Source organism: Eubalaena glacialis, chromosome 3, assembly GCF_028564815.1.
Source record: "Eubalaena glacialis isolate mEubGla1 chromosome 3, mEubGla1.1.hap2.+ XY, whole genome shotgun sequence".
Classification (NCBI taxonomy): Eukaryota; Metazoa; Chordata; class Mammalia; order Artiodactyla; family Balaenidae; genus Eubalaena; species Eubalaena glacialis.
In genome coordinates, this window is record NC_083718.1 from 127,739,984 (window position 1) to 127,765,620 (window position 25,637).

The 25,637-nt window shown below is 35.3% G+C and overlaps 1 protein-coding gene across 1 annotated transcript in view; it reads left to right on the plus strand.

Annotated features, from left to right (window-relative positions):
* PIGK (phosphatidylinositol glycan anchor biosynthesis class K) overlaps positions 1-25,637 on the plus strand; it is a 137,657-nt gene that overhangs the window by 43,033 nt on the left and 68,987 nt on the right. Inside the window, exons 7-9 of the mRNA XM_061186429.1 lie at positions 1,327-1,444; positions 1,666-1,776; positions 16,271-16,443. Of these exons, the coding sequence (XP_061042412.1) occupies positions 1,327-1,444; positions 1,666-1,776; positions 16,271-16,443 (402 nt within the window). The remainder of the gene's footprint in view (positions 1-1,326; positions 1,445-1,665; positions 1,777-16,270; positions 16,444-25,637) is intronic.

Here is a 25,637-nt window from a genome sequence, read left to right on the forward strand (position 1 = left end):
ACTCCATGAGGCAGATATTGTTATTATTCCCATTTTTACAAATGTGTAAATTAAGGCACAGATAGATTAAATAACTTGCCAAACTTTATACAGCTCATAAGTGCCAGTACTAGAATTCACATCCAAGTGGTCCTGTCCCAGAGCTCACTCTCTTAATTGTTTTACTGTACTGCCCGTCATAACCTTAGATGTTTATGATCCTCAAGGGTATCCACAGATTTTTGTCTCAGAACAAATGTGTCGTATTAATTGTGCCTTCTGTCCCTTGTTTAGATAATATTAAGATTCCATGCTTTCTTTTTAGGTGCAGTGTTAGCTGTTTACTTAGATCCAATGTCTGAGAGAAACCTCTGAGAAAATGTTATTTGCTCCCTGTTTTCACCTTCACCAACTAGGCAGCTAAAATATAGAGCTGATTATGTTATTCTTTCACTTTAAAAAAGCCTTTGATGGCTTCTTCAAACTTATAGGATAAGGTCCAAACTTTGTACAGGATACTTTACAGATTGACCCTGCCTTACCTTTTTGAAACGAATTTCTCTCCATTTTACCAAATTAACTCTAAATCCAAGCTACACGATACAATTCCTTTTTCCTAAACATTTATACTTTTTTACATTTAGATGCCTTAATACAGGCTTTTCCTCTGCTGGAATGTGCTATTCCTTTCTTTGTTAAATAATATAACACTCACACCTCACTGCCCTTGTCAGACATCACCTTTCCCTGACCTGCCTTTCCTTACAGTTTCCTCTGTTTCTTTCTCTTGCTCTTGGAGCACTTTGACTTTGTTAGACTCTAAGCTCTGTGAGGGCAAGGACTACTGTATCCCCAGCTTAGTGTCAGGCACATTGTAGGCCTTCAGTAAAATTTGTAACACTCATCACATTCTGATTTATTTATATGTTTATATGTCTGTCTTCCAGTTAGATTTTAAGATCTTTGAGTATGGTGACTAAGTCATATATATATTTTTTCTGAATCTAGCTCAGTTTCTAGGACTGTGTGGGTGCCAGATAAATGTTTTTTGAATTGAACCTTTGTTTGGATTCTGCATCTTGTGGCATAGATAAGGGAGGGGGAAGAAGTTGGGGCAGCCACTTTATGGCACAACTACTGCACTCTATTGAGGTGGTTTCCTTGGACAGGTTATACCTTTAATATTTCTGATATTAAATTTGTATTGGGAATTCTATCAAAAATCTCAAATTTTTAGCTAATGAAATGACTAAGCTATGACTTAAACATCTTAGGGAAGTATTGTAAAATGTTAATGTATGTTTAACAGCATGATTCATGTCAAAGATATTACCACTTTTCTTTCAGCTACAATGAGCTATTGTTTATTATTGATACTTGTCAAGGAGCATCCATGTATGAGAGATTTTATTCTCCTAACATAATGGCTTTAGCTAGTAGCCAAGTGGGAGAAGATTCACTCTCGGTAAGTGCATTTTTTCTTTCCCATTTGTAAATGGGATTGTCTTTGGAATGTGTAGCTATTTCTAGAATCACTTATATGCTTTATAAATATATCTGTTATTTCTTATTCTTAGACTTCTTTATATCTTAGAAGGAAATTTTGATTACATTTAAAATATTTTGTTGTAATGTAATGATCCTATCTATTAGACATACACTTTTTTTTCCTTTGCTTTTTTGTAGCATCAACCTGATCCTGCAATTGGAGTCCATCTTATGGATAGATACACATTTTATGTCTTAGAATTTTTGGAGGAAATTAATCCAGCTAGTCAAACTAATATGAATGATCTTGTAAGTATTTGCTTGATTTGATTATAGCACAATAGCTATGCTAACCTTAATGTGATAAGTGAAGTCTGTTATTCCTCGACTTCTAGGGTACTCTTCCATGTGCTGAATGGTGGCCTTTTAAAGTGTTTTGAATCTCCCATTACAGTAGTATCTCTTTCTTTACTACAAGAGGCCTAAAACCTTAGCCTAGTTAACTTGCTATTCCTTGAGGTATTTTTCTATTCTCATTCATTCGCTCATGTTTTTTTCCCTACCAGAAATGTCCTTTTTTAGATTCACATATTGAAATTCTACCTATTCTTTGGGAGTCAAATCAGATCCTACCTCCTCCAGGAGATCTTCCCATAGTCTTCTTGTTGGAATTTATGTAAAATAAGTAAAGCTACTCAGAGCTTTATTTCTTTTTTTGGTGCCATTTGTCACAGTCTGTCTTTTTTTGGACTTACTAATTGAGTGTAAATGTTCTTCTCACTTAATGGGAAGTTCTTGAAGGAGAGAGACCTCCTCTTACATATTTTTGTGCACCCTACAACTTCTAGTACCATGTTTTGATGTGGCCTGTTGAATTTAGGTCAACTTTTTTTCCTGAATTTTCTGCACTGATTGTCTCTTTTAAAATAAATCTACTTTGAAGTTGCTATCAAAAGTAAGCATAATAAAAAGCTTGAAATAGCAGTTCTAGACTGGATAATTACTGTGAATTAATGACTTTCATTCTTTTTTCATTAATTTATATCTTAATTCATTCACAAATAATTTCTTGAGTTTTTGCTAAGTGACAGGCACTGGCTGTACTCTAGAGATAGAGGCAGATACTGTCCCTGCTTTCATGGAGCTTTGGAATGAAAGGGTGGCTGAGTAGATAAGGTTCTGGACTCTAGTATTTCATAAACCAAGCAGCTTTGTATTGATCTCTTTTATTATATAGAAACCTTTCAGGTAGATTTCTATTTATTAAAGAGGTTCAACTCTAAAATTCTGAAAACCACTGCTTTAAGCTATCAGATTTGATAACATCAAACTACTTACTACATTTTGAAGTTTTGAAAGGGAATAACTGCCAACTAAGAATTCTGTAACCTGCAAGGTTATCATTCAGAATTGAAGGAGAGATTAGGAGTTTTCCAGATAAGCAAAACTAAAAGAGTTCATCACCATTTTACAAGAAATGTTAAAGGGACTTCTCTAAGCTAGAAAGAAAAGATACTAATCAATAATAAGATAACATATTAAATTAAATATCTCACTGAAAAAGGTAAATAAAAAGGTAGTGGATTAATCATTTATAAAGTCAGTACAAAGGGTAAAAGACAAAAGTCATAAAATTAATTAAAAATACAATACTTAGTTAAGTGATATATAAAATGAAAAGATGTAAAATATGTCATCAAAAATGTGTTGGGGAAGTAAAATATAAAGCTTTGGAATGTGTTTAAAATTAAGTTACTATCAAAGGAGACCGTTATATATGTAGGATGTTATGTGTGACCTATGGTAACCACAAACAAAAAACTTATAGTAAATACACAAAAGTAAATGAAAAAAGAATTTAAAATAACTGTAAAGAAAACAGTCAAACAACAAGGGAAGAAAGAAAGAGAAGAATAAAGGAACAGAGATGAACTACAGAAACAGTGAGAAAACAATTAACAAAATGGCAGTAAGTAAATACCTATCAATAATTACTATAAATGTAAATGGACTAAATTCTCCAATCAAAAGACATAGGGTGGCTGAATGGATTAAAAAAAACAAGACCCTTCTCAGTGCTCCTTACAAGACACTCACTTCAAACCTTAAGACACTCACAGTCTGAAAGTGAACGGATGGAAAAAGATATACCATGAAAATGAAAATGAAAAGGAAACTGGGGTAGTAATAGACTTCCAAACAAATACTGTAACAAAAGATGAAGAAGGGCATTGCATAATGTAAAGGGGTCAGTCCAACAAGAGGATATAACATTTGTAAACATTTGTGCACCCAACATGGGACCACTTAAATATATAAATCAAATAGTAACAGAAATAAAGGGAGAAATAGACAGCAATACAATAATAGTAGAGGACTTAATACCCCACTTAATATCAATGGATAGATCATCCAGACAGAAAATCAACAAGGAAACATTGACCTTAAAAGACACCTTATATCAGATTGACTAAATAGATACATACAGAACATTCCATCCAAAACAAAAACAGCAAAATACACATTCAAGTGCACATGGAACATTCTGCAGGATAGATCACATGTTAGGCTACGGACCAAGTCTCAGTAAATTTAAGAAGTCTTAATAAATTTGAGCATCTTTTCTGATCACAACAGTATGAAACCAGAAATCAATTATAAAAAGAAAACTGGAAAAAAAACACAAAACATGTAGAGACTAAACAACATGCTGTTAAACAATCAGTAGGTTATCAAAGAAATCAAAAAATACCTTGAGACAAATGCAAATGGAAACACAACATTCCGAAATCTTTGGGATGCTGCTAGCGAAAGCAGTTTCTAAGAGAGAAGTTCATATTAATCTGACCTACCTTAAGAAACAAGAAAACTCTTAACCATCTAACTCATTTAAAGGAACTAGAAAAAGAAGAACAAACAAAGCCCGAAGTTAGTAGAAGGAAGGAAATAATAAAGATCAGAGCAGAAATAAGTGAAATGACAGCTAAAGAGACAATAGAACAATCAATGAAACTAAGAGCTGGTTCTTTGAAAGATAAACAAAATTGGCAAATCTTTAGCCGGGCAGACTCATCAAGGAAAAAAGAGCCCAAATAAATAAAATCAGAAATGAAGGAGGAGAAATTATAGTCAATATCACAGAAATACAAAAGATCATAAGAGACTATTATGAACAATTATATGCCAACAAATTAGACAGTCTAGAATTGGATAAATTCCTAGAAACGTTCAGTCTTCCAAGACTAAATCATGAGGAATTAGAAAATCTGAATAGACCAATTACTAGTAATGAAATTAAATCAGTAATCCAAAAAAAAAAAAAATGCCAACAAACAAAAGTCCAGGTCTAGGTGGCTTCATAGGTGATTCAGACACTTAAAGAAGTTAATACCCATCCTTGTCAAATTATTCCAAATAAAATAATACACACTTTGGATAATACACACCACTTCTTCAGTTTGAGAAGAAAGAAAGAACACTTCCAAAGTCATTATATGAGACTAGCATTACCCTGACACCAAAACAAAAGAACTGATGCTACAAAAAAAGAAAATTACTGGCCAATATCCCTGATGAATATAGATGCAAAAATCCTCAACAAAATATTAGCAAACTGAATTCAACAATACATTAAAAGGATCATGCAGCATGATCAAGTGGGATTCATTCCAGGGATGCAAGTTTGGTTTAACACCTGCAAATCAATAATGTGATACACCACATTAACAAAATGACTGATTTAAATCATATGATCATTTCAATAGATGCAGAAAAAAGCATTTGACAATTCAACATCCGTTTATGATAAAAACTCCTTACAAAGTTGGTGTAGAGAGAATATACCTCAATATAATAAAGGCCATATATGACAAACTCACAGCTAACATCATACTCAGCAGTGAAAAACTGAGAAAGCTTTTTCCTCTAAGATTAGGAACAATGCAGGGATGCCCACTCTTGCCACTTTTATCCATAGTATTGGAAGTCTTAGCCACAGAAATTAGTCAAGAAAGAAACAAAACTGAGTTATTTGTAGTGAGGTGGATGGACCTAGAGTCTGTCATACAGAATGAAGTAAGTCAGAAAGAGAAAAACAAATACTGTATGCTAACACATATGGAATCTAAAAAAAAAAGGATGAACCTAGGGGCAGGACAGGAATAAAGACACAGACGTAGAGAATGGACTTGAGGACATGGGGAGGGGGAAGGGTAAGGTGGGACGAACTGAGAGAGTAACGTTGACAGATATACACTACCAAATGTAAAATAGATAGCTAGTGGGAAGCAGCTGCATAGCACAGGGAGATCAGTTCGGTGCTTTGCGGCCACCTAGAGGGGTGGGATAAGGAAGGGGGGAGGGAGATGCAAGAGGGAGGGGATATACGTATGCATATAGCTGATTCACTTTGTTATACAGCAGAAACTAACACAACACTGTAAAACAATTATATGCCAATAAATATGTTAAAAAAAAAAAAAGAAATTAGTCAGGAAAAGAAATAAAAGGCATCCAAACTGGAAAGGAAGAAGTAGCAAAACTGTCACTATTTGCAGATGGCATAATACAGAAATCCCTAAAGACTCTACCAAAAAAACTATTAGAACTAATAATGAATTCAGTTAAGTTGTAGGATACAAAATTAATATACAAAAATTGGCTGAATTTCTGTACACTAATAATGAACTATCAGAAAGAGAAGTGATGAAAACAATCCCTCTTACAATTGTATCAAAAAGAATAAAATACCTAGAGATGAATTTAACCAAGGAGGTGAAAGACCTGTATTCTGAAAACTCTAAGCATTGATGAAAGAAACTGAAGATGACACAAATAAGTAGAATAAATCCATGCTTCTGATTTAGAAGAATTAATATGGCTAAAATGTCCATATTTTCCAAAGCAATCTACAGATTTCATGCAATCCATATCATAATAATAAAGACATTTTTTAAAATAGAACTAGAACAAATAATCCTAAATTTTGTATGGAAGCACTGAAGACCCCAAATAGCTAAAGCAATCTTGAGAAAGAAGAACAAAGCTGGAGCTGTCATACGCCCTGATTTCAAACTATGCTACTAAGCTATAGTAATCAAAACAAGTGTGGTACTGGGAGCACCCTTCTAGTTGCTAGATGGGATGCTGCCTGCCCAATTCATGAATCATCTAATGAAGCCAAATACATCTTCAAATTTACTTGGTTGACTTTTATTTTTTAACGGATGGGTGGCAGCGATGAGATTTGAAGTGAACTTGGGATGGCTTTCAAGGAGCAGGAAACACAGGCATGGCACCCTGTGAACCCTTTTCAGTTCACTGTCTTTCTTGCTGTTTCCAAGGGCCATTGGTAAGTTCCTTTTGGTTGAGCTCTGTTCTTTTTGTGTTCGAGCTCCTGATCTAATTAGCTTTCCACAGTTCATTGTTTTGAGTGGAAAGCTCCAGTCCCTTGATTCTGTCTCCACATTTGGAACTATGATGGTTTAATATGCACCTCCCCATTTGTTTGGGATCCTTTCCCAGATTCCCTGTTGAGAACTACTAGTTACAGCTGCAGTTCTCCTTTTGCTTGGAATCAGTCCGCAGTCCTCATTCTTTGAGGTCTGCTCGTTCAGTCCTTTCCCCAGTCTCTCTCTCTCTCTCTTTTTTTTTTTTTTTTTTAGTTACCATGGGTTTCTGTTAATGTGCACATGAAGTAAAGCCCATTGCTAATGGGAATCTCAGAAGCCAAAAAGCTGCAAAGATTGGTGGGTACCAGACATTTAAAAGTTATTAGAGCACTCATCACCTAACCCAAAGAGTCTCATGTTAGGATAAGTTGGTCACAGAATGGGTTAGACTGACATCTAGGTCACCCACCAACCTCAAGAAAACTTCCATGCAACAATGTACACTGTAAAGCACCGCATAATTCCCAACCCTGCCTCAAGTCCCTCTTAGGTATTAGTTTGACTGAGAAAACCAAAGGCCTAGCTAGAAGAAACGTGATCCTTTATGTCCAAATAGTTGAGCACACTGCCTTCCATCACATCTGCTTAGTTTATATTTAAGAACTATGAATCCTGGAAGCTGCAGTTATTTAACAAAATGGCAAAGTTTTACTAAAATCAACCTAGAATTACATTGGCCATTAGGAGGAATGTTCCAAATAGGTAAGATCACTTAAAAACAAGGGCTCCCAAGTTAAACAAACCAAATGTAATACCTGTTTTAATTAGTATGCAGAAGTCTCCAAAAGCTTTCAAAATTCCAAAATAACTTCATTAAAAGATTCGTTGCAAAAAGCCAATGAAAAATTAAAGCTACAAAAGATATCTAAAACAATGCCTAGGCCTCCCCATTTCACCTTCTTGGGGGTTCATTATCAAAACACTTGCCCAGAAATCAATGTTTCAGCTGTAATCAGCTGGGACACTGGAAAAGAGATTGTTCTCAAGGCCCTGTGCAAATTCTTCATCAACTTAAACTCCCATATGGCCCCTCACAGAGTTGATGAAACAGATTTTTTGGGTAAACTGCTAAATTATTCCCTTAAACACTTAGGGAACTGAAATTATTCAGAATCTGGTAAGAATTTAGACCTTATACCCTAAGCTAGATATACCCAGAGGAAAAGAAACATTCCAACAATAGGTAGATGGGTGTCATTCCTTTTTGCCAATCCCCAAACCTCTCTTTATCTCAAAATACTTGTAGATTTTGGGACTTTGGAAATAGAATTGTTCTGCACTTAATCTGTGTCTTTGTGATGTAGATTTCCTATCCCCATCTTCTCTGAGACTTCAGAGCCATTCTTGGAAATGCAATTGTTTCTCATCAGAAAAGAAAAAAAAAAAGAAGGGAAGAAATATTTGGAAATTTGGCAGATAGAAAAAAAATCTTAAGTGTCTTCTCCACAAATATTGGTAACTATGAGATCTCCCTTTGCATCTGTGTGTATCTCCTTATGTATGTTGTAGATATGTGTTGGGTTTTTTTTTAACCTCTAGATGGTACTGCAGAATTATTTTATAAAAGAGCTCTATTTAGTTGGTTTGAAGACAAGCTTGTAACGATTGTGTTACCGAGTGCAAGCATGCTCTGCTCGCCGCACAACAGGCCAATAAATCGGGAGACAAGGTGTTGAGGCAAGGAATATAACTTTATTCAGAAAGGCAGCAGACCGAGAAGGTGGTGGACTAAGGTCCCCCAAAAAACCATCTTATCGGGGTCTGGATGCCAGTTTCTTTTATAGAATCAGAGAGGGAAGTAAAGTAAAAAGGCAGAATAGAGAGGGAGAGGCGGGGAGGAAGTAAAGTAAAAAGGGCCATCAGTCTTGCAAAAACATCTGGAATGGCCAGCCTCCAGGAGGGCATGTGTTAATTTCTTCTTTCTTGCAGCCATTTGCAGGTGGGTAGGGTTCCCTGCGGCAGGCCATTATGTATGATTATAATAACACAAGCAAGGAAAAGCAAAGGCTAAAGTCAAAGAAACAGATCCAACGTGGAGTCAAGATTGGCTCTTCCCTGTTAGAGTTGGGCATTCCAAAGTTGTCAGAAATATAACAGAAACTAACTGAAATGCTTTTTAAAATTATGTGATCTAAGATATCTTTTGTAAATAAAAGCTAGTTTAAGGTTGTTGGTTTAATTAAAGCAGAGATGTCTTTAGAGTTATCAGCATTAAATATAATACTTTTATTTTACCTAGGCTTGCAAGAAAAATAACTGGATATGATGAAGTTTTCATAAGTAATCTAAACAATTGTTAAGAGCAAGTATTAAATAAATATAAGTAGGATAAAAAGTTTTTAGTTGAACTTTTCAAATTAATTTCCCAAATCTTTTCAGTAACCTGAAACCTTAAAGTTTTGCTAAGATTAAGTTAAGTGCTAGAAATTTATTGAATATCTAGATCTCCCCAAATAAGAAAAAATACTGAGCCATTAATTATTGAACATAGGTTTATCTACTTTTGGTTTCTTATTATAGAGAAACTAAAGATAAATTTGGGTTTATTAGTAAGCATGTGTCGACTGAAAAAATGCGCAACCAAAAAGTTGAGAATTATGTTTTGTTTGGCAGACAAAATTGAGGACTTAAGCCCAGGATGTAGCCTCTCAGGCAGCTCTGAGGGACTGTTATGAAGAGGTAAGGGAGGAGCCAGATTTTATCGGAGTTTTTGCAACAGAGACCAGGTAGTCAGAACATCAAAAGATTACTGTTAATTAAATGAAACCAGACATCTCAAATTAATGAATTTAGCACTTTTCTATGTATGGGAAGATGCAAGAGCCTGGGCTCATTGAAATCATTCCTTTGATATGCACCATAGCTGTCTAGGGCCAGTATCCTGGGCTTTCCCATCCTGAGTCCCTTCAGGGTGCACCTTTGGGGGCAGCTGTAGTGGCTCGATGGCTGCAACATCCTTTGTTTACTGATATGGCAGGCAACATTATTCGTTCACATTTGTTTGGTGCCATGCTGAGAAATTTTCTATGAGAAAGCACATGTTTCTAGAAATTATAAAAAAGTATAAGTTTGCCAAGCTGTAATGCTAGTGTAAGAGATAGTCCACAATTGTTTACTTCCTAAATTTTCACTAGAAATTAAGGTTTTTTAAGGTTAAAAATTCTAATTATGCAAGTAAAACTATTAGAAACGATATGGGAGACATCTCCATATGCAGGGAAAAGCAGGATGTGTTTTTGGCTAAGAAAAAGTATGAGGAATAAAGATGCATTTGTGTTAAGGGAAATGAGGATAATTTTGTGTGAACTAGAACTTCTGGTTATGAAGGAGAAACTAAAGGTATATAAAAGGTTGAGAGAGAATTTTACCTTGTCTAATCAAGCTGGCTGAAATTGAATTGTTTATAAAGGTTTTAAAAATTAAGCTTTATTATCAATAGTGTACTTCAAACTAGAACTTAATTTTTTTCATCTGCTAAGTAGACAGTATTGTTTCATATTGATCTGTGATCCTGTTTCTTCAAGTGTCCAAACCTTTTGGTATCTTTGACAGACTTCCCAAAATCAGATTCTAAAACTGAAGTCTTTTGACCTCAATTAACTTCCAAGTTTTTCAGAGGGTGGCTGGAACATTTCAAAGGATGTATTTCCTCTCCTTATAAAAAGGAAGATGTTAAACTAATTAGGCTTATTTCATATGTTAAGTTACATGGGAAACATTGTCAAATAAGAAGGAACAAGCCTTCTTTATGCTGTGTCTATATAGGTATGTATTATAAGTGTTCGGAAATCGCATGAAATTCTTGGAAGTCGATATATCCGGGTGTATTATATTGTCTGTCATCAAAACTGAGGCTTACACCAAAGGACTGAACCTCAGTATTAGGGAGTTGCCCTAGCTGACTTTCATGCAAAGGCAGCAGCAATAGAGGCTTATAAAGATGGTGGCACATGTGGATGAAGTCCATTCTGCTTCTGCAAAACATGACCCCCTCATTGCCAGACTTTTGCCATCCTGATGTCCTTGTAACATGGCAACAGTTTGTTCCTGAATCAGAGAAATTAAGGTGGGTAAATAATGGCTGTAAACTGAATGACCAGTCAGGGCTATGGGAGAACCTATACAGCATTTGGTTCTTCCTGGCAAACGTTTTTCTTTTTTTGCATTCTTTTGCCCACCCACCAGTGCATTTAAGAATAACAATTTTTGTCCCTAGAGGTGGTCTCAGACCTCCTCTCTGTGGATTCCTTTAGCACCTACAACTGGACTTCATTCATTTGCCACTTAGTATGGGTTATCGGTATGTTCTTGTTATTGTATGTATGTTTCCCGGATGGGTTGAAGCCTTCCCCTGCTGCAAGGCTAGTACCCTCACTGTGGCAAAGAAACTGTTAGAAAATGTGTTTCCCACCTGGGATATGCCTTCCACAATCTCCAGTGATTGAGGCACACACTTCACTGGGAAAATCATACGGTCTTTAACGAAAACCTTGCAAATTTCTTGGAATTATTACTGTCCCTATCACCCTCAATCATCAGGCAAGGTTGAGAGAACTAACGGAAAAAACTGGATTCAAGCAGAACAAGAATTAATAACATGGGACTGAATGAACTGATAAGGATGATTATAATTTTTATGACTGTGTTTAAAATATTGCGGGTTCTTTAATGTTTTTTCCAGATTTAAATAAATCTTTTCTCTTAAGCTATCAACAATTTGGTAATATATACCTTTGTGAACAAAGATGAAACATTTACTTTTTCTCCCTATCTGATCCCCAGAATTCAGAAACTTTCAGTGAGTATTCTTATTTTCATGTTCCTTGTAACAGGACACAATTAGAAACATGGGCTGTATTACCAAGGCTTTGACTGGAATGTGTACATAGACTCAGACATGACCATACAGCTGCAAGAAACCACGTGGAAAAATCAAGCTGGTACTTTGCTTACAAAGTTCCAGCAAAGCAATCTTAAAAAAGAACTTATATGGTCAGTCACTATTCTTGCTGTACTTCTATAAAAATCAGACCAAGTTTAATACAGACAAATTAGTTTTACTGTGATTATCTCTGGTTAAAAAAAAATGGGATAATCATAGAGAGAAAAATTATGTTTGCACCTTTGTAGATATTAGATTCTAGTCCTGTTAATTGTCTTTGTGGTCAAAGATTCCTCTAGTTTCCTCAGATATCTGATTATGACTTACCCAATTAACACTTCCAGCTTTCTCTCACCCTTCTGATTTGGTATCACTAAGAACAAAGGCAGCCCTTGAGCCCCATTGGAAGGGACCTAACCAAGTGTTCCTGACCACTGACACTGCTGCAAAACTAAAAGGTTTTGAGCCTTGGGTGCACATCTCACAGCCAAGGAGGATTCCACCTGGCATCTGGTCCTGTACTAATGCTGGAGACCCCTGAATCAAACTGACAAGGAAGAGAAGTAGCTGACATTAATGTAGACTGCTTCTGCCCAAGATGACGGATCAAGACTTCATACTTTAACTAAAACCTTTTCCTCTTTGCTTTCTTTCCTTTACTCTGGAATCTGACCTGGAAAGATAACGCCATCATCTGTATCTCCCAGGCCATTGCTTAGAGGGGTAAACTCTCGAATTTAGAACAACTTTTTATTTCAGGTTAGGAGAAAATCTGACTGACCCTTGGCTTGAATGGGCAAGTGCAACAACACTTGCAAATGAATCCATTAACAGTGCCACCTAAGTGGAAGTAGTTTGTGCCCTGACAGGATTTGTCTTAGTCAGTGATGGTTATTCTCCTTGGGCCTATGAATGCCTAGATGGCTGGTATATAACCAGGCAGTACCTCTTTTATCTAACTGTGCCCCTAACTGTCCTAGAAAGGACCTACCAGGAGGCATTCATAATTCAGAATCGCTTCCTTTGGCAGGGTCAATTTCCCTGATTAGGAGTAAATACAAATGAGAATGATCAGAAGCCTCTTCTTAACTCTTGAAAGTATTGCAGAATCCACTGCTAAAGCATTAGCTGCCCAGAAAAGATCCTTAGACTCTGTGGCTAGAGTTGTTCTTGATTATAGAATAGTCCTTGATTATCTTTTAGCTGAACCAGGAGGTGTCTGTACTGCAGCCAATGCTACCAACAGGATTGACATCTCTAGGGAAGGTGAAGCTCAGTCACTGAGCAAACCACTTGGCTTAAAAAGGTGACTCCTTAAACTGGGTCTTTCTTTGATTGGTTTGGGTACTGGGGACCTGACCCTGAAGTGCCTTCCAAGTACTGGGAATTATCCTGTTTATAATAATCATAATAATCCCCCTGGTGGATCGTATTCTCTCAAAAGCTTTCAATTCATGTTCACAGCTGCTAACTGCCAGGCAAATGATCTCCTAAGACTGGAAGGTCAGAAATGAAATGAAGAGAATGACCAACTTAAAATTTATGAACCTGGAACCATGCTCTGTGGATGTTATGGGAATTAAGCAAAAAACACGTTTTGGGCGCTCTCTATACCCCATCCCCCTAGAGGCAATCTGCATGATAAAACCCTTGTCATTTCCTCCCCCCCCATCCCCCAAAGGAAGCCTGGCCTAAAAAAATCTTTTCTTTTGCTAATAGCTCCCCAACTTTCTTCCTATAAAACCTATTTTTTACAACCCCTCAGAGCACCCTTCTAGTTGCTAGATGGGATGCTGCCTGATTCATGAATTGGCCTGTTAAAGCCAATTAGATTTTCAAATTAAAAAAATAATAATAACAATCATATGGTACTACACAAAAACAGACACATAGAACAATGGGACAGAATAGATAGCCTGGAAATAAAGCCATGCTTGCTTATATGGTCAGTTAATATACAACAAAGGAGGTAAGAATATAAAATAGGGGAAAACACTCTCATGCACCCCAGTGTTCATAGCAACATTATTTACAATAGCCAAGATAGGGAAGTAGCCATAAGTCTCCATCAATAGATGAGTGTGTAAAGTTGTGCTATATATACAATGGAATATTACTCAGCCTTAGAAAAGAATGAAATTCTGCCATTTGCAACAACATGGATGGACCTAGAGGGTATTATGCTCAGTGAAATAAGTCAGACAGAGAAAGACAAATACTGTATGCTATCAATTATATGTAGAATATAAAGAAAAAAAACAGAAGTAGACTTATACAGAGAACAAACAGATGGTTGTCAGAGTGGTGGGTGAGTGGGGACATGGGTGAAATAGATAAAGAGGATTAACAAGTACAAATTTCCAGTTAAAAGTAAATAAGTCATGGCAACGTAATGTACAACATAGGGAATATAGCCAATAATATTGTAATAACTTTGTATGGTGACAGATTGTAAGTAGACTTGTCATGGTGATTATTTTGTGATGTATAAAAATATCAAATCACTATGTGGTACATCTGAAACTAATATAATTGTTTCAATTATAATTCAATTTTTTTTAAAATGGAAGGTTTTTTTTGTTTTTGTTTTTGTTTTTTAGCAGCAAAGAAGATAATACTTATTTAGTGTTTCCCAAGCTCATTCAACTACTTTTCTTTTCCTGCTTTCTTCTGCTAGTACCTAATAAAACCGACCAAGTTGCTCATACAGGAATGCCTTTGATATACCTAGAACTTTAATTTTATTTTGTTTATTTTGTTTTATCTTTTATTTTGTTTATTCAGCCTTCTGTCTGTTTTGTCCTTGTTTGACATTTAACTTTCTTGATCTTCCCCCACCCTTTTTTCCTTCTTTGCTTCTTAATTTATATCCTGACCTCTTCTTTGTATTTCCTGTTATTGCTTTCCTGAACCTGGAAGGCAGTATGTTAGACCAATTAATCTCTTTGAGCCTTAGTTTGAAGGAGAGAGAATAATTTTTGTATACCTCAAAGTTAGTGGTAAGCTTAAATGAGAATATCTGCAAACTGCTTAGCACAGTGCTTGGAACACTGTTTCATAAATTATAGTTACTGTGCCCTTCCCCATCCCTCTGCTGTCGTGTTGCTGATTACCTACGCAGATAGTCTTGTCCCTACAAGTGGGCAAGTGCTGTGGGCTCTGGGTCCTTACTAGTGGGCCTGTAATGGTTTCCTTCATATATCCTGGGCTTCTGCCAAATTGAGTTCTTTGCCTTAACATGTCTCTGCAGCTGCTCCTTTATTAGGAATGTTATTTCCAATCTAATCTTCCTTTTCCTTCAGAAAATAGCTAAAGCCCCACTCCTTCTTTTTTCTTATCCTCAAACACTAAGAAGTTTATCTTTTTCTGAATTAGAACCTGTCCCTTTTTTTTCTACCTTGTTATGTTTATTCATCTCTGACTAGACTTAAAGCCTTGAGGAGAGGGCCCAAGTCTCATCAATTTTTGTATCCCCTATGGAAGGTAACCGTATGAAGTGTGTATAATAGACACTTTTTATGCTTTGCTGAGTGAATGAACATGTGTCTGGGGTTAGCAGACACTTGGTCCTGTCCAAAACGTCCATACGACATTTGGCCCATGCCAAAAGGTCCTTGAAATTTGGTCTTGTCCAAATGTTCATGAGCATATTTGGTTCATGCCAAATGGTTTTGGACAGGACCAAATATCAAGGATCTTTTGGCATGGACCAAGTGTCCTGCAAAGGTCCTTGGTAATGCACTGATGTTGAATATTAGGAATAAGATAAACATAAAAAATATTGTGAGATCTGTGTAGTGGTGCAGTTGTAGTTTTCAGACTATTCTCTGGAGCACTATAGTGTATTGAGGTGCTTTGGGTTTGTTATTTTTATCATGGATAAGCTAAGAAAGTTACTTGATTTATAGAATGGTTTTTGTAGATTCACAGCAGGAGGATGAGGGGGATAGCTAATGAGGAGGCTATGCGTAACTTCCTGCAATCCAGAGCAGCTCTGGTTTCATCTTTTTTACATATTGAGCTACTATGTAATATTTTATTTGAATTTAAAGTTTGAATGAAGGATCATGATTACAAAATGTTTAAAAAACTGCTCTGGTAGAGCATTCCACTGAGATGGATACAGATACAGAAAAAAAGCAATTCTCTTGTCATAGTGCTGCCTTTGAGTTCTCATAAATAAGTGTTCAAAATAAACTTTGTAGCATATGATTTAAAAAAGTGAATGTTTTTTCGTTCCCTTGCCATCTTCCTGTTTTATTGATAACCTATTCTAATGTCTGTAAAGCTTCTTAAAGTGTCAAGCATTACGATAGCAATGAAACTTTAATCTTTAGAACCAGTAGTTTCTTTAGGTTGGGAGAGCTTTGAAAATATACTACAGTCTACTATATTGTATTAATGGATTTAATAAAAGTTGTATGAATATGTAAGCATGTGTATTTATTATTGTTGTCCATATTTTTTTCAGTTTCAGGTATGCCCCAAAAGTCTATGTGTGTCTACTCCTGGACATCGCACTGATCTTTTTCAGAGGGATCCTAAAAATGTCCTGATAACTGATTTCTTTGGAAGTGTACGGAAAGTGGAAATTACAACAGAGACTATTAGTTTGCAGCCAGATTCAGGAATCATGGAAAGCAGGTATTCATCTTAACTTATTATTTGAATAGAGTATTCTAGTCTCATGATTTGTAAATTTTTATGTTACATTATATTAAGAGATGAAAATTAGTGTTTATAAAGAAAATCACACATTTCTATCCGTTCTTTACTTTATGTAGCCCCTATGCTTTTCAGATTAATGGGCAAAAGCTGTAAATATCAATGGGAAGCTAAGATCTTGATTAGGGTTATGTTGTAGCTCCAAAATATGTTTGTAGAAGTATGAGTTCAGGCTTGCTTTAAAAAGGACTAAAACTTGCACAACAACTGACTATCTCAGAGCCATACTTTTCTGTCAGTAGAGGTGTATATGATGGTTCAGCAGACCTTCATGATGGGGCAGGTATGTGAATGTTTCAAACATTATTAATACTCTCTAACAATGTGTATGTTGTCACCTATTGTAGTAGAAGGTGTTAAGTGACGTGACACTGAATAGGGAAGTTGGCAGCTGGGCATTTAGAGTACAGTAGGGACCTAGGAATCTGGTACATGCAAGGCAGATAAACATATAAAGGGGAAGTGAGTGCCAAAAGAATATAGGTGCCAAATATATACTTCAAACTATAACACAATGCTTGCATTTTCAGAATTTCTCTGGGCTCCAGCAACCTGATTAGTTCTCTGCCACGTATTTTGGTTCGTAGAGTCTGGGTAGTTTGTGAGCCTGGTTCAGTCCTATCTCTGGCTTTTGCCTAGTGTTGTATTCTATTAATCTTGAAAAGTTTATCTTTAGGATTTCTTTGGGGGCTCTTAGTTATTAATTAGGGAAGAGAATGAGAGAGAGAGGTATAAGCCAAGTACTCCCCTCTTGGGGAGTGGACTGTGTGTGTGTGAGTAGTGAGTGTGCGCATGCGCGTGCACGTACGTGTGTGTGTGTGTGTGTGTGTGAGAGAGAGAGAGAGATTGCAAGAGACTGGTTGATTTGGGGTATGTGAATTTAGACGTATTTATAATGTTCTGCTTGTTTTCTTCTCTGTAAACATTTTTAAAGGCACAATACTTTGTTGGAATTAAATAGTGTCTCAGTTAATAGCCACTTTCTTGAACTATATAGACATATATTTTCCTAGCCATTAAACTTTGTTATTTGGGATTGTTTAATGCTGTCTATTGGAAACTCATACTCCAGGGAACTTTTCTGGATTGTCAAATGGCGGCATATAAATTACTTTTAATTTTGAAAATTTCAAATTTTTATAATTGAGCTTGTGAATGTTTTAGAAATAGATTAAAAAACTAACATTAAATTATTCCTTATGAAAATTTGAAATTGATATTATTATTAATTATTTCCTGTTATGGATATTCAAAGCATTGGATTTTTTCTTTTTCAATTTCCTGTATCTGTTGGCTTAAAAAATATTTTCTTGAGACAGCAGGTGATACCCTACAACAATATCACTTTTATTTATTATTTAAAATTTAAAATTACTTTCGTAAAATAGCTAAACTATACCTTAATACTTAGCAACTGAAATTGAAATTGAGCTGCTATATGTTTTTTACTAAATTCATTTTGTAATTTCCCTTGAACTTAAGCCTGTAAGATACAAGATACACCTTCTCTTAATCGTCTGAATATTGCATTAATTTCCTTTAGAGATAAGGACTATCTTTATACTTCTTCTGTGTTATTTTCTATTCTATCCACTTAACACGATATTAAATATATAATAATTGTAAAATAAAAATGATTTCAGTGGAATTCTTCTAAGTTTTATTATATATTCTGGAAAGATGAAATTTTTGTCTCATTAAGTATCTCCATGTATTAGTTCTAAAGCAAAAATTGTTGGTGCTGATAATTATCTTCCTTTATCTTTAATCAAGGAGAAAATTATATTAAGCATCAAAGCCAGATACCAGGCACTGTTTTTTGGTTTTGTTTTTTAAATTATTTTATATTGGAGTATAGTTGATTAACAATGTTGTGTTAGTTTCAGGTGTGCAGCAATGAGCAGACACTGTTGAATTAGAGCACCCTCTAGTGTTTATAAATAAATTTTATTTAGGACATTGCTTACAGATGGTTTCATAATTACTGATATTTGTTATCCAGTTAATTTAGGAGGATTAAGTTCCCAACATGTTCCAGGAATGGATGATAGAAATATTATCTCATTATATATAGGTGCTATTTATATGCAAGTATGAATGGCAATTGGATGTTTGTTTAGAGAAAAGTATTATATATTCTTGAGAGATCAGCTATCACAAAAAACTACTTTATTAAGGAAATTATGGGCTTGAATGTATATGTATTTTTTCAGATCTTAGGTTAAAAACATCAATACAGTTACTGTTATTAAAATTGGCAGTTAAACTTTTAAAAATACTGCTTTCTACATATATTAGGAAAATAACAACTCATTTGTCCAGATTGTCCATATTTCATATTTTGTGTATTAAATTAAACTAAAGTCAGATATGATGGAAAACATTAGTACATAAAATTGACTGAAGTATCTGTATGAAATAATTGGTTTTTTGTATGTCTTCCAACATATACATATTATATGAGTAAGGTACAGTCATATACTTACATTGAGTAAGGTCATAGCCTTACAGTCATATCCTTAGTAACAACAGTTGTTTCAGAGTGTGTTTTACTTATTGTGTTTTTAATTTATTTACAAGAACAAATGAGGTAAAATAAGGACTGATTGCGATAAGCTTGGCTTATATAACTTAATTCTAAACTGCTTTATCTGAATATATATAGGTTGACTTTTGATAAATATGCAAACAGCCTGCCCTCAAAAAGTTGGACTTTCTGGAATATAGTAATAAGTCCATGTCAGAGTTACTCAGAGTACCAGAGTACCCTAACTATCGATATATAGGGAAAATAGCCTTTAGCTTGAGAATGTAAAAATACAGGCACCAAAATGTAGAAGTGTAAATTCTGTAGGCATTGCCTAAGAAAAAAACGGAATCTGGGACAATATGAACTGTAAATGCTCAACTTTTATCTTGGTTGTTAGATGACACCTTACCTAGTCTGACTTTTGCTTTAGGCTCTAAATTTAGGCACTTGATTCTTTCTATTAATTTTTTTGTTGTACTTTTATTCTGTTATACTAGAATTTCTTTCTCTCTTTAGGCAGTCTTTAGCAACTGAAAATTTTGAATCTAGCAGGAAATTTGAGGCTGGACTCTTTTCTTACAGATTTCTTATAGATAGAGGGGTGAAAATGGGCTAACAAGGTCAGTCTGTGTTTTGAACACCACAGTAGGACTCTTTCAAGGGCTCGGTAAAGAAGTCCCCACCTTATATAGGAGGTCAAAGATCAGACAGTTGTTGTCACAGAGATTAGATTTTGAGCCTTTTCCATGTGCTTCATGCTTTATATAACATATTATCTAGGACGGTTGGATTGTAAATAGTAGAATCCAACCTAAGCTAGCATTATTTCCTTAAAGATATTTATTATATAGGTATTCTGTGTTTTATGGAACCCAAGGGCAGGTCCCAGTAAGGGACTGGAATCAGGAACCAGAAATCAGTCAGAAATGTGGGCAGTACTCCCTCTGTCTCCCTGTTCTAGTCTTTTCTTTCTCTGCTGCTCTGAATGTAGGGGATAGAATGTGTGCACACTACTCTTCGGGAAATTTATATCTGTTCCAGAGATTTATATCTGTTCTGTTCATGATAAAGCCCAGATACAGAATTAACTTGCTCATTCTCCATTTTAAGCTCCCCAGAGGGCTTCTTGATTAGCCCAGCTTGACTACTGACCCAGCTGGGCAGTAGTGGGGTCATTTAACACAAAATCATGGCTACTGGGGGGCCCATCCCATGTGGATAAGAGGAACCCTCCAAAAGGAAATTGGGAGCTATGCAGATACCCTCAAGGAAAAATTACATTAATCCCATTTAATTCACATAATTGCTTTATGAGGCAGGTGTTATTTTCCCATTATATAGATGGGTAAAGTGAGGCTGAGAAAGGTTAAGAAACCTGCCTAAAGTCCACATCTAACAAATGGTGAAGTCAAGATATGAATCCAGGAATGCTTCCTACCTCTAAAAAATATATATATTATTTTATTGTTTTATAATTTACCCTGAGTTGCTTGGCTTGCTTTCTTTTAAAAGGATAGAAAATATAAATGATAGCACAATGAATTATCAGAAAACAAATACTCATGTAACCACCAGAGAAATAATTAGAACAATGCTGGTACTCTGGAAGTTTCCCCAACCCTTACACCCCTTCTCAATCTCTACCCTCTCACTCCCCCTCAAAGTTAACAGTGATCCTGTCTCTTATGGAGTTTACTTTCTTGCTCTACATCTTAGTTACATCACCTAAACATGTATCCCTAAATGTTATGTTTTGTTGCTCTTGCTAGTACTATGTTTTTGGAATTCATTTACATTGTTGTATGCAGCTGTGGTTTGTTTGTTTTTGAGTTTAGTAAAATTACCCTTTTTAGTATATAGTTCTGAGTTTTGACAAATGCATACACTTGGATCATCGCCATGCCAATCCATCACTACAGAAATTTTCCTTATGCTCCCTTTTCTCCAATCTCTCCCTCATATCCCACTGATCTGTTTTCTGTCCCCACAATTTTGCCTTTTCCAGAATGTCATATAGATAGAATCGTATATTCTGTACTCTTTTGAGTTTGGCTTCTTTTACTGCCATAATGCATGTCAGATTCATACCTGTTGTCACATGTATCAGTAGTTGGTTCTCTTTTAATGCTGTATCTCACCAATTGGAGGACATTTGTTTTTGCCCCCTAGTTTTTGACAATTAAATAAAGCCACTATAAATGCATACAAATATAAGTTTTCATTTCACTTGAGTAAATAGAGCTAAGAGTAGGTTTGCTGGGTCATATGGAAGTGCATGTTTAACTTTATAAGAAACTTCCAAACTACTTGCCATAGTCACTGTACCATTTACATTTCCACAAATAGTTGTTCCACGTCCTTAATTACACTTGGTATTGTCTTTTTAATTTTAGCTATTCTAATAGGCATGTAGTAATATCTCATTATGATTTTAATTTGCATACCCCTGATTGCTAAGGACATTGAGCATCATTTCATGTACTTATTGGTCATTCATACATGTTTCATGAAGTGCCTATTCAAGTGTTTTGCTCATTTTAAAAAAATTGGGTTGTTTTCTTACTGAATTGTAAGATTTCTTTATATATTCTGGGTATAAGTCCTTTGTCAGATATATGTAATGTAAATATTTTTTCTTAGTCTTTGGCTTGCCTATCATATTCTTTTTTTTTTTTTTTTTTTTACTATGTCATAATATTGACATTCAGTCCAGTAATTCTCCACTGTAACAGCTCCTTTACTTTGCAGTGAAAATTGATTTGTATATTTTTTTGCCTCTGAGTCCTTGTGGGATTTTTTTTTTCTTATTCAAACAGAAAGTCACAAAAATTATAATCATCCTCATCAGTTCACTCAGTCCCATGTAATTAATTTTTTTTTCATCTTGATCTTTTGTTAGCACTTTTATGAATTCATCAGTTTTCCATTAGAGTTCTGAAAATACTTATTCATTCAGTTCAGCAGTATAGTCAGTTACCAGAAACCTGTACTTGTCAGAGTCTTTTCCATGAATTCCTTGAAGATGAAACCCTTTTATAGGAACATTTTTGCGAAAGCATCAGAGTACACCCAGAACTGTCTGTAAATGACAAAAGACTTAAAAATGACCATGGTTAAAGATTTGATGAAAGTTCATAATAATGCAATTGACAAGGAAATTTAGTTATTTCTGAGATATACATTTTAAAGTAATAACTAGAATTATGACTTATAACATTATACCAGAACATATAAGATTTTTAGAAATTTCATGTAATGTCTGAAACATTTATATTACCATATTTCCATACAAAAACCCAAAGAAAGTTTAGTATTAGTTGTTCTTTTTGTTTGTTTTTTGTTCTTTTATACTGCAGGTTCTTATTAGTCATCAATTTTATACACATCAGTGTACACATGTCAATCCCAATCGCCCAATTCAGTACACCACCATCCCCACCCCACCGCGATTTTCCCCTCTTGGTGTCCATACGTTTTTTCTCTACATCTGTGTCTCAACTTCTGCCCTGCAAACCGGTTCATCTGCACCATTTTTCTAGGTTCCACATACATGCGTTAATATACAATATTTGTTTTTCTCTTTCTGACTTACTTCACTCTATATGACAGTCTCTAGATCCATCCACGTCTCAACAAATGACTCAATTTCGTTCCTTTTTATGGCTGAGTAATATTCCATTGTATATATGTACCACAACTTCTTTATCCATTCGTCTGTCGATGGGCATTTAGGTTGCTTCCATGACCTGGCTATTGTAAATAGGGCTGCAATGAACATTGGGGTGCATGTGTCTTTTTGAATTATGGTTTTCTCTGGCTATATGCCCAGTAGTGGGATTGCTGGATCATATGGTAATTCTATTTTTTAGTTTTTTAAGGAACCTCCAAACTGTTCTCCATAGTGGCTGTATCAATTTACATTCCCACCAACAGTGCAAGAGGGTTCCCTTTTCTCCACACCCTCTCCAGCATTTGTTGTTTGTAGATTTTCTGATGATGCCCATTCTAACTGGTGTGAGGTGATACCTCATTGTAGTTTTGATTTGCATTTCTCTAATAATTAGTGATGTTGAGCATCTTTTCATGTGCTTCCTGGCCATCTGTATGTCTTCTCTGGAGAAATGTCTATTTAGATCTTCTGCCCATTTTTGGATTCGGTTGTTTGTTTCTTTAATATTGAGCTGCATGAGCTGTTTATATATTTTGGAGATTAATCCTTTGTCCGTTGATTCGTGTGCGAATATTTTCTCCCATTCTGAGGGTTGTCTTTTCGTCTTGTTTATGGTTTCCTTTACTGTGCAAAAGCTTTTAAGTTTCATTAGGTCCCATTCATTTATTTTTGTTTTTATTTCCATTTCTCTAGGAGGTGTATCAAAAAAGATCTTGCTGTGATTTATGTCAAACAGTGTTCTTCCTGTTTTCCTCTAATAGTTTTATAGTGTCTGGTCTTACATTTAGGTCTTGAATCCATTTTGAGTTTATTTTTGTGTATGGTGTTAGGGAGTGTTCTAATTTCATTCTTTTACATGTAGCTGTCCAGTTTTCCCAGCACCACTTATTGAAGAGACTGTCTTTTCTCCATTGTATATCTTTGCCTCCTTTGTCATAGATTAGTTGACCATAGGTGCATGGGTTTATCTCTGGGCTTTCTATCTTGTTCCATTGATCTCTGTTTCTGTTTTTGTGCCAGTACCATATTGTCTTGATTACTGTAGCTTTGTAGTATAGTCTGAAGACAGGGAGTCTGATTCCTCCAGCTCTGTTTTTTTTCCCTCAAGACTGCTTTGGCTATTTGGGGTCTTTTGTGTCTCCATACAAATTTTGAGATGATTTGTTATAGTTCTGTAAAAAATGCCATTGGTAATTTCATAGGGATTGCAATGAATCTGTAAATTGCTTTGGGTAGTATAGTCATTTTCACAATATTGATTTTTCCAATCCAAGAACATGGTATATCTCTCCATCTGTTGGTATCATCTTTAATTTCTTTCATCAGTGTTTTATAGTTTTCTGCATACAGGTCTTTTGTTTCCCTAGGTAGGTTTATTCCTAGGTATTTTATTCTTTTTGTTGCAATGGTAAATGGGAGTGTTTCCATAATTTCTCTTTCAGATTTTTCATCATTAGTGTATAGAAATGCAAGAGATTTCTGTGCATTAATTTTGTATCCTGCAACTTTACCAAATTCATTGATTAGCTCTAGTAGTTTTCTGTTGGCATTTTTAGGATTCACTATGTATAGTATCATGTCATCTGCAAACAGTGACACTTTTACTTCTTCTTTTCCAATTTGTATTCCTTTTATTTCTTTTTCTTCTCTGATTGCCGTGGCTAGGACTTCCAAAACTATGTTGAATACTAGTGGTGAGAGTGGACATCCTTGTCTCGTTTCTGATCTTAGAGGAAATGCTTTCAGTTTTCCACCATTGAGAATGTTGTTTGCTGTGGGTTTGTCGTATATGGCCTTTATTATGTTGAGGTAGGTTCCCTCTATGCCCACTTTCTGGAGAGTTTTTGTCATAAATGGGTGTTGAATTTTGTCAAAAGTTTTTTCTGCATCTATTGAGATGATCATGTGGTTTTTATTCTTCAATTTGTTAATATGGTGTATCACATTCATTGATTTGCATATATTGAAGAATCCTTGCATCCCTGGCATAAATCCCACTTGATCATGGTGTATGATCCTTTTAATGTGCTGTTGGATCCTGTTTGCTAGTATTTTGTTGAGGATTTTTGCATCTATATTCATCAGTGATATTGGTCTGTAATTTTCTTTTTTTGTAGTATCTTTGTCTGGTTTTGGTATCAGGGTGATGGTGGCCTCATAGAATGAGTTTGGGAGCGTTCCTTCCTCCGCAGTTTTTTGGAAGAGTTTGAGAAGGATGGGTGTTAGCTCTTCTCTAAATGTTCGATAGAATTCACCTGTGAAGCCATCTGGTCCTGGACTTTTGTTTGTTGGAAGATTTTTAATCACAGTTTCAATTTCATTACTTGTGATTGGTCTGTTCATATTTTCTGTTTCTTCCTGGTTCAGTCTTGGAAGGTTATACCTTTCTAAGAATTTGTCCATTTCTTCCAGGTTGTCCATTTTATTAGCATAGAGTTGCTTGTAGTAGTCTCTTAGGATGCTTTCTATTTCTGTGGTGTCTGTTGTAACTTCTCCTTTTTCATCTCTAATTTTATTGATTTGAGTCCTCTCCCTCTTTTTCTTGATGAGTCTGGCTAATGGTTTATCAATTTTGTTTATCTTCTCAAAGAACCAGCTTTTGGTTTTATTGATCTTTGCTATTGTTTTCTTTGTTTCTATTTCATTTATTTCTGCTCTGATCTTTATGATTTCTTTCCTTCTGCTAACTTTGGGTTTTGTTTGTTCTTCTTTCTCCAGTTGCTTTAGGTGTAAGGTTAGATTGTTTACTTGGGATTTTTCTTGTTTCTAGAGGTAGGCTTGTATAGCTATAAACTTCCCTCTTAGAACTGCTTTTGCTGCATCCCATAGGTTTTGGAGCGTCGTGTGTTCATTGTCATTTGTCTCTAGGTATTTTTTGATTTCCTCTTTGATTTCTTCAGTGATCTCTTGGTT